The sequence below is a fragment of the Mus caroli genome, chromosome 12 (genome assembly GCF_900094665.2).
Source record: "Mus caroli chromosome 12, CAROLI_EIJ_v1.1, whole genome shotgun sequence".
Taxonomy (NCBI): Eukaryota; Metazoa; Chordata; class Mammalia; order Rodentia; family Muridae; genus Mus; species Mus caroli.
Genome location: NC_034581.1, coordinates 73,585,312 through 73,595,221, shown reverse-complemented (window position 1 = coordinate 73,595,221; position 9,910 = coordinate 73,585,312). Strand labels below are relative to the sequence as shown.

At 41.6% G+C, this 9,910-nt stretch overlaps 1 protein-coding gene across 1 annotated transcript in view; it reads right to left on the bottom strand.

Moving 5' to 3' along the window:
• The window catches only part of Arg2 (arginase 2), a 26,995-nt gene that overhangs the window by 2,500 nt on the left and 14,585 nt on the right, over window positions 1-9,910 (bottom strand). The window contains exons 3-7 of the mRNA XM_021178768.2: window positions 6,178-6,355; window positions 3,818-3,977; window positions 3,017-3,111; window positions 2,785-2,889; window positions 1,787-1,923 (exon numbers count right to left, since the gene is read on the bottom strand). Coding sequence (XP_021034427.1) covers window positions 1,787-1,923; window positions 2,785-2,889; window positions 3,017-3,111; window positions 3,818-3,977; window positions 6,178-6,355 — 675 coding nt within the window. The remainder of the gene's footprint in view (window positions 1-1,786; window positions 1,924-2,784; window positions 2,890-3,016; window positions 3,112-3,817; window positions 3,978-6,177; window positions 6,356-9,910) is intronic.

Below are 9,910 nucleotides of genomic sequence, written 5' to 3'. Positions count from 1 at the left end.
CTTTGTAGACCAGGCTGGCCTCGAACTCAGAAATCCACCTGCCTCTGCCTCCCAAGTGCTGGGATTAAAGGCGTGCGCCACCATGCCCAGCTTGTGAGTTGTGTCTTATTCCTAATGGTTGAACCTAGTATCTCTAGCATATCCTAAGTAGTAATCAGGAGGGTTTGCACCATCAAAAATATATATTGCCTCCATCCTACAGTTTAGTAGTTTAAGCAAATTGCTATCTTTGTTGACAATGTCATGTCAGCAAAACAAGGAAACACAGACACACAACTGCTTGCAAAGTTTATTAATCCCTCTTGAATGAAGCAACAGAAATGCTTTAAGTTCACTGTTAACTGAAAGACCGTTGCAATATTTATGTTTGTGGGTCTAAGTCTGTCTTCCTACAGGCAGATTTAATAGGCTGGTCTCCCCTAAGGTGCTAGCAGACTCTAAGGACCCAATCCCCATTTCTTTTCCATCTAGGTAAGGGTTCCTTACATGGCTGGTGATGGCTCAGAGGGTAAATGCTTCTGCCACTAATCTGTCAACCCAAGTTCTATTTGTCAGGACCGACGAGTAGAAGAGAGGTCACTGACTACAAGTTGTCGTCTACATACTCACATAATAAATACTTTCTAAAGGGTTTCTTGTCTGTTGTGAGGTGTGCACCTTTAATCCCATCACCATGGAGGCAGAGACACAGATCTCTGAGTTAAAGGCTAGCCTGGTCTAAGTGAGACCCTGCCTAAAAACAACAATTCCTTGTAGGTCTTGGCCTTTGAAATCTTGGAGTTTTTGCTTCTTGTCTCCTAGTTTCATGGAATGATTGTTAAGGTTATATCATGTGATAGTTGCTCTTGATAATCTAGAATTCACCTCAGTCATGACCTTAGTGACCTTCATCAGCCATTTCTCTAACAGTATCCTTTTAAAGTTACCAACAAGCTCCAGTAGAAGGCTTATCTCTGATTTAAAAAGAAAAAAAAAAAGATACTGTCTTCAAGATGGAGTCTGGGGAGATAGCTCAACAGTGGAGTGCTTGTCTAAGCATGAGGACCTGAGCTCAAACCACAGAACCTTTATGCAACTCCAGTGTTAGGGAGGCTGAACTTAGAGCTCATTGTCTAGCGGACTTGCCCAGTCATTGAGTTCCATACAGGCAAGAGATCCAAGAAACGGGATGAATGGCACCTGAGAAATGACAGTTGAGGTTGACTGTATTTAAAAAAATTTTTTTTTTCTTTTCAAGAAATGTTCTTAAAATCTGGACATGGTGGTGCATGTCTGTACACTCAGCACCTGAAGATTAGCAGGATTCGGAGTCCCAAGTCATCCCCTCCTCAACTACATGAGTTTCAAGTCAGTCTTAACTACATGAGACCCCGTCTCAAAAAAATTAAAAAAAAGGATTTGAGACAAGCTTAAGCTGAACTCCAATAATTTCCAACTGCTGGTGAACCAGCAAACCCCTTACAACTAGAGGAAGCAAGCTACTTGGCTTGTTTTCTTAATCTGCCTTTAGGCAGTGTAGACACAGTAAATGTGTGTTGGACATTCTGTTCCATATACTAAATCTATTGAGTGTGTGAGTGACATAATTTCCTGCATGGTATTAGCATACTTTGGTACAGTCCCGGTCCAAAAGATGCCTCTAAATATCTGTCTATATCCTCTATTAGCCATATGATTCTGGGCTTTAAAAGTTTAACCAAAAACAGAGTGACAAAGAAAAGATCCCCTGCAGAAAGAGATTTCAACATGTTTATATAGTGACTAGGCTGAAGACCTGGCTACATACCTGTATTATGTATTTCTTCAGTAATATACACTCCTTCTCTGTAGGTTAATCCCCCTACAACAGGGGTTCCTGTGGCTGGAGCCAGTTTAGGGTCAAATGCATCAATATCAAAACTCAGGTGGATTGGCCTCTGTCTTCTGAAAAGGAAAAGAATGAGAGACTATGTTATGCTTGCAGTCTTCATTCTGTGACTACAACTTGATTTTGTTCTTATTCTGGTGCTCTGCTGATTCAGTGTATTTCTAGATTTCTACCCCTAAAAGTAACGGAGATTGGCATATTAACTTCTTACATAGTACTTTAAGATACTGCCATTTGTTCTGCCTGCTTCAGAAGACCTCCAGTGCATTTTTCTGGGTTTCGTAGGGTATTAATGCCTCTCGGGAATGCTTCACTTCCATCATTAATTAAGTTAGCTTCATTAGGTTATAATTGTTGAATGAACATAATCCAGTTTAAAGTCTGCAAAATTATCTTCCAATTCCAACTTGAGTGCAGGTATCCCATGACTAAAACCAAACATCAACAACCTAGTAGCAAATAACTAATGTCTTGGCAGCTTAGAGAATGACGACACAGCAGTTCTGATATTGACCACTCAGAAGAGAAGCCCCATTGTTGGGAAAATGAGTCTGACTAGCATGTGTTTTTATGCTTAATACAGAACTCAGATGAAGCAGTAATGAAGTTAGGAAGAACAGGACCACTGGAACAGTGATGAAGGCTTTTCAAAAGTCACAAAATCGAAAACAAATTTATGAGAAGCAGGATGGGTCACTGACTTAACCCCTCCCAAATCTAGAAGAATATGATTTATGATTGATCCTATGCCTTTCTAAACTATTTGAAAATACATAGACATGTTTTGCTTTTACTTGAGAAGTGGAATTCCTATGCCCAAGGTACGGGCTTAAGTGTGCTGCTGCTCTCCCAGGGTTTGCCCGGCCTCCTCCTGAGACCTAGAAATAGACATAATAGACGCCTATGTCATTTCTTACTTGCCAATCAGCCGATCAAATGTCTGTTCCATCACCTTCTGGATCCCAAGACGATCAATCTCTCTCATGGAAAAATACTGGATGTCATAATTCTTTAAAATAAAACTGGCAAGATAAAAGGGAAGACTCTAGCTTTAAAAAGCTTTTAATGTATATTTAGGGACTCTTGCCTTTAGATTGACCTAAAATAGGCAGGATAGGCCCAAAGCTTACCCCTTCCGCATCAACTTACTGTTCAGGAGGCTCCACATCTCTCAGGCCAATGTACACAATATTTGGGGAAGAGAGGCAAGGTCTGATCCAGGAAAATCCTGGCAGCTGTGGTACCTGTGAAGAGAGGGATGAAGCAGATCAGTCAGAAATCCTAATTCTCACTAAGATGTGCTCCCAAGAATGTACTGTCACTTTCGTGTCCACTATGTTTGAGGTGACACAGAACACCTGAGCTAGGAGGGAAACTGTCCAGTGAGATGATTTAGAAGGGCAGCTGCAAAACAATGCAGGTTTCCTGAGAATGCAAAAGCATCTCTTCTAAGATGGCCCTGGTTTCTCATTAACTACCTAAGTAGCAGGAATATGCTGGGTAGGTAGCCTTTCCCACCCCTTTGCTTGTTACAGGTTGAGTCTTTAATCTGTCCTGGCTTAGAGCTTTGGCTTCTTGCTGAGCAGAGAGTCTTGTCTGTCTAACAAAGACTTCCTTGGCTTTTGAAGAGATCAGAAGAAATTTTACCTGAAGGTAAGCACAGCGGCACTCAGACTCTAAATCAGTGTGTTTAGAGTGTGGCCTCCACCTAAGTCCTTGGGCTATGGAAATACCCACTCCTACTTTCTCACCTACTACTACAAACTTAATTTCCTAAACAATTATGTACCCCACAGAGAACAGAGACCTAGCATCTAGTTGACTGCCCAGTCCTTAGTAACGTAAATAAAAGTGAGTTAAGTAAGTCACATTCAGTCCATCCTTTGTTCAAATCTCAAAGCCCCAGGATAACCATGCAAGCCATTCACCTTTTCATTTGGGCCTGCTTACCTTGTCTTGTAGTTCTTTGATGAGAAAGGAAAGTGGCTGTCCATGTATATTTCCAGATGCAGTGGTGAGGGGTGTATTAATGTCAGCATGAGCATCAACCCAGATGACACAGAGATCTGGGTGGTGCCTGGCGTGCCCGATAATGGTACCTATTGCCAGGCTGCAAAAGAAAAACAAATGTAATAATCTTCAAGGCCCTCTACTTGGCAAACATGCCCAGTAACAGATAATCTCAGCCAATACTGCTTATACTCTGTCCCCAGGGCAAAGTCAGGGTCTAGCCTGAGGCTGGGTTACAGTGAGACAAAAGTCCCTTAATTGTACTTCCCAAAGATTAACGTTTAAGTGAATTAATTAGACAGGAGAAAGGAAAAGCTTTAAAGAGTCAGTGCTCCAGTGCCAGGGGACCCAACACCTTCTGGCCTCTCAGAACACTGTTCTCATGGTGTACAGACATACATACAGGCAGAACACACATACACATAAAATAAAATTCAAAGTTGGGGGGAAAGCAGTGCTGGTGACTGGCTGTCCCTGCCGTGTGACACATGTCACAGCTGTTCCATGTTAATTTGTCCATTAGCACTAGCCCAGAAAAGGAGCTCAGATAGTAACATTTGTCCAGTGAATGAAATGTAGTTGAGCAATGGGATCTTGTCTGTAACAACTTGCAGAAATGCTGCCTAGTCTTTTTAATTCTAACTTCCAAGGAACTTGGTGCATTAGAGGGGTTTTGCTGTTTGGTGGCAGTAAAGTCTTGCATGTTGCCTGGTCTGGTGTCGACAGAGCTCGGGCAGTCCTCCCAGTTCACCTTTGAAGGTAGCTGCGGCTACAGGTGTGCACCACTACATCCAGCTTACATGAACTTTCTAGAGATAATTAGGAAGCAGACTTGCAGATGTAGCTACATGACCCTCCATTTGCCTTAGTATGTGTGAGGCCCTGAGCTTAATTCCCACACAATCAGAGAGCTGTAAAAGCTACTTGTATGTAACACTGCTGAAAACCCGAAAAGGGGGGCTGTTAGGAATCAAAGTTACAAGGCAACCCCTACTGAGCTGAAGTACACCAGTGAATAAGCAGTCATTCAAATTAGGCAGGCATTTCTTCCCTCCTTGCTATAACAGCCACAGTCTTAGTTTTGAACTGGAAATAGTTAAGTAACCTGGTTGCAGTGTGTATGTGTGTATATATATATATGTGTATGTGTGTGTATGTATATATATGTATACACACATAAATACATATATATATGTGTATGTATGTATACACATATGTGTATGTATATACACACACACACACACATATATATATGTGTGTGTGTGTGTTTTATATATATATATATATATATATATATAGGCAAAAAGAAAAACTAAAGGCTCTGGCTGTCACACTCATGAGATCTCCAGTGAGACATGATCAAGAGGAAAAACAAAACCCAACAAAACCAAGAATAAGCATTCATAGACGAAGCAGAGATGGGAGGCAAGAGACCTGCTACCCTCTCCTCTGGTTGATTCCATTGAGTGGCCAGTCATCTCTAGAGAACCTGAGTTCCTTTCCTTCCTGAATTTCTACTCCTAATGAGGAATCTACTTGCTTCTGAAGCTGGAGCAAAGGTTTCACTTCTGATAGTTATCTAGAAAGTTCTCTGAGCACCTCAGGGGAAATTGCTAGGCTGAATCAAAAAGAAAAGCCAAGTGGATTTGAATGCCAGCTCTCCTCCTTCCTGGGGTTAGGCCTTGAACAAGCTATTTAACCTCTGTCCCTCAGAGCTTCTAGCAATAAATGAGATAAAACTGTATCTCCCTCAGGACATGGTTAGGATTAATTAACTGAAAGTATCAGTAAGTGTTCACTACTGCTGCAATACCTCATTCTACTTCACTGCTTAGCTCACACCAAACTCCCTGGTGGAATTTGGCTATACTAGCCCAGACCTCTCCCTCTGAAATTCTATAGTATTCAGTATTTTTCAGTCTTTAATTTTACATGTATTTATTTTACAGTAGATCTAGTAGATCTCAGTTGAGCATTCTCTCATACTTTGAAAAAATAATTCACCAAGAAAGACTTAAAGGACTGACCATGTCCATACTAGAGAGAAAAATGTGTTCGCAAGCCAAGGAAGGATTGCTAACAAATGAATTAGCAGAAATGCTAAGGAAAGCATGCAAACTCAGTCTATGGATGGATGGATCCTACCAGTTCTCCAACACAGCCAGATGAACGTCTTGAGAACCTTGCTTAGTCTACCCCTGTGCTTGCTGGGTTGAGTGTGCATAGTCTCTTCTGTGCCATGTTTTTCTCCAAGTAAGGACACTGAAATTAAGAAGCTAATTACTAAGCCCACAGCTTACCTGTGGTCTCCTCCCATGGTGACACAGCTGTAGCCACCTGACACAGCTCTACTAACCACTTCAGCCAGTTCCTGGTTGGCAAGGCCCACTGAACGAGGATACACAACCAGATTATTGTAGGGATCGTCTTTGGGGACATTAGTAAAACTCAAGTCTCCAAAGTCTTTTAGGTGGCATCCTGCAACAGATGAAGAACAACAGAATGAACCATTTGTGCCATTCCAATGTCTACTGGCCTGGGTTACAAGTACCTGGGACAAAGTGGTGACATGTCATACTCATTTTGTCCGACAACAGTTCCACATGTCACCTGCTTGCAATGTAAGCCCTTTTATGAACACCATTTTTCAGAAGCTTCACGTTGGACATGAAATCCAGAGATATTATCAACCTAAGAATCACCAAATAGACCTCACATCTTAAAATTATAAAGTGGAATTAAAATAAAAAACTCATTAGGATATAAAGTAATTAAGTGGTTTTCAGGATTAAAAAAATACATGTGTAGAAATTCTCATGGCCCTCATTTGATCCTCAGCAATGCAACAGAACAAATTCTCAAATATATTTTTTCTAGAATAAAAGGTCAGGAGCTAAGGCTGGAGAGATGGCTCAGAAGTTGAGAGCACTTTCTGCTTTTCCAAAAGATCTGAGTCATGCACCCAGCACTCACATCAACTGTCTATAACTATAGCTCCAGGAGACCCAGGGCCCTCTTCCATCTTCTTCAGGCACCACAGCACATAGAGCACATACATACATACATATATATATATATATACATATAAATAATATGTCTCTTTTAAAAAGTCAGGAGCTCAGCTGCATATGTAACAGAGGATGTCAGTCATCAATGGGAGGAAAGGGCCTTGGTCCTGTGAAGGCTCTATGCCCCAGTATAGGGGAATGCCAGGGCCAAGAAGCAGGAGAGGGTGGGTTGGTGAGCAGGGGGAGGGGGAAGAGATAGGGAGTTTTTGGAGGGAAAACCAGTAAAGGGGACAACATTTGAAATGTAAATAAAGAAAATACCTAGTTTTAAAAAAAAGTCAGGAGCTGGGAATGTAACAGTGGTGGAATATTACCTAGCTATACAAAGCCCTTGTTCTGGCACTTGAGATGTAATTGCAGGAGGATCAGAAGTTGTCTGTCACCTTGGTTACATAAATAAGCTCAAGGCCAGACTTGTCCCAAAATAATAACAAATCAATCAGAGGACATAAATAGAGAAGTTATTGAACATTTATTTGTTACAGGGGCTCAGGCACTGATCTAACTGCTTATCATACATTTTTATGTCAGACTCCAAATAATGAGGCGACTGAAATAATGTTTACTGTATAGATGAAGAAACAGCAGAGAAGGAGTCTGCTGAGTTCCAAAGTCAAAACCTACAGCTAAGACGTTTGGAAGGTGTTTGACTTTTGTTACTGTTTTTGTTTTGGTTTGCTTGTTGAGACAGGATCTCACTGTGCAGCCATGGCTATCCTGGAACTCATTATATAAACCAGGTTGGCCTCAAAGTCACAGAGATCCACTTCTACTTCTGGAGTGCTGGGAAACCATATATTTTATTTTAACATTTGCAGAGGTCAGTTAAAGATTTAGGTTATGACCAATGCGGTTTCATCATGAATTTAAACTGTGCAGTTAGGAACTTTCCTCTTGAGCCCAACTCATTCTAAAGCAGAACTCGGAAAGAATATAAAGATGAGAAGTCTTGAAAGAATATAAAGATGAGAAGTCTTGAAAGAATATAAAGATGAGAAGTCTTGAAAGAATATAAAGATGAGAAGTCTTGACTTGAAACATAAAAGCATAAGGCCAACCTGAATCATCAACAAAAATGGGAATTGGAAGCAAAACTATCCTTTCTCAAAAGATATACCTCAGCTAAAAAAAAAATATGAACCTTTTGACCAGTGCACTGTTAAGAAATAATTATAAAACGATGCATAGGAGACCTAGTCAACTGGAAAACAAAAAGAAACTACAGCCAAGAAGGAGACAACTATGACAACATGCTGAAGACACTGAGAACTGGTCTGGTCTGTTTGTCTGCTGTGGTAAACACTGTGACTAAAATCAACTTGGAGAAGAAAGTATTTGGCATACACATCTCAGGTCACAGTCTATCACTGAGGGAAATCAGAGCGGGAACTCAATTCTGGAACCTGGACACAGGAACTAAAGCAGAGACCATGGTGGAATGCTGCTTATTAGCTTGCTTTCCATGGCTTTTCCTGGCTTACTCGTGTATAACCCAGGACCACCTGTCCAGAGATAGCAATACCCACAGTGGTTGCTACCTCTGTTGCTACCCACAGTGAGAGCCCTTCCACCTCAATCATCTTTCAAGAAAATACCCCACAACTGGGTGCATGCCTTTATTCCTAGTACTCAAGAAGTAGAGGCTAGTGAATTCCAAGCCACCCTGGCCTTGATAGGGAATTCTGGGCCAGCCAGGGCTACTAGATAGAGAGACTCTGTCTCAAAACAAAAAAGCCCCCACAGACTTGGGTACAAGCCAGTCTAATGAAAAAAATTCTTAATTGGTATTACCCCTTCCTAGATGACTCTAGCTTGTGTCACACTGACAAAATAACCAACCAGCTCAAGAACCAACAGAAAAATTACCAAATAAAACAGCTGTCTTAAAAGGTTTGTGTGTAGGGGGCTACTGATGAGATAGCTCAGCAGTTAAGAGCACTTAACTGCTCATAGAGAGGACCTGTGTTTACTTCCTAGCACCCACATGGGTGACTCAAAACCTCTTTGAACTCAGTTCAAGATGATCTGACACCTTCCAGCTCTGGCACATAAACGGTGGAGAAGGGCTGGACAAGGTGGCTAATAGAGTAAAGGTTCTATTAGTAAAGGCTCTATTTGTCCCCAGCCAAACAACTTAAGTCTGATCTCTGGCTCTGTAATATGCATGGTAGGTGGAAAGAACAAACTCCTAAAAGTTGTCTGCTGACTTCTACACATGTACCATGCCACACGTGTGCTCATACATACAATAATGTAAAAAAAAAAAAGTATGAAGATTCACAGACCAAAAAAACCATGTGTTTTCCAAGCCCATGGGGCTGGAGAGGTGGCTGAGAGCACTTGCTGGTCTTCCAAGGGAGTTTCCATCCCAGTACCCACTTTGGACCACGTACACTCTCTTCTAACTCTAGCTCTGGGGGATCTGAGTTCTCTTCTAGCTCCCCAGTCACCTGAACACATGTGGTACACTAGAGGAGGGTGTAAAATTCCCTAGAGCTGGAGTTACAGAAGTTGTGGAGCCAATGCAGCTACTGGACTCCAGTCCTCTGGAATAATAAAGTGCTCTTAATGGCTGAGCCATCTCTGCAGGTCAGCTGGACAGACCGTGAATGGTTACTATTCTAGAATGTTTCTGCCTCCTTGTTAACCACAGCAACTTCCTTAAACATCATCAAGCATGAGGTTCTTTTTTTTTTTTTAATTAGGTATTTTCTTCATTTACATTTCCAATGTTATCCCAAAAGTCCTCCATACCCTCCCCCCCTCCCCTACCCACCTACTCCCACTTCTTGGCCCTGGTGTTCCCCTGTACTGAGGCATATAAAGTTTGCAAGACCAATGGGCCTCTCTTTCCACTGATGGCCGGCTAGGCCATCTTTTGATACATATGCAGCTAGAGTCAAGAGCTCCAGGGTACTGGTTAGTTCATATTGTTGTTCCACCTATAGGGTTGCAGATCCCTTTA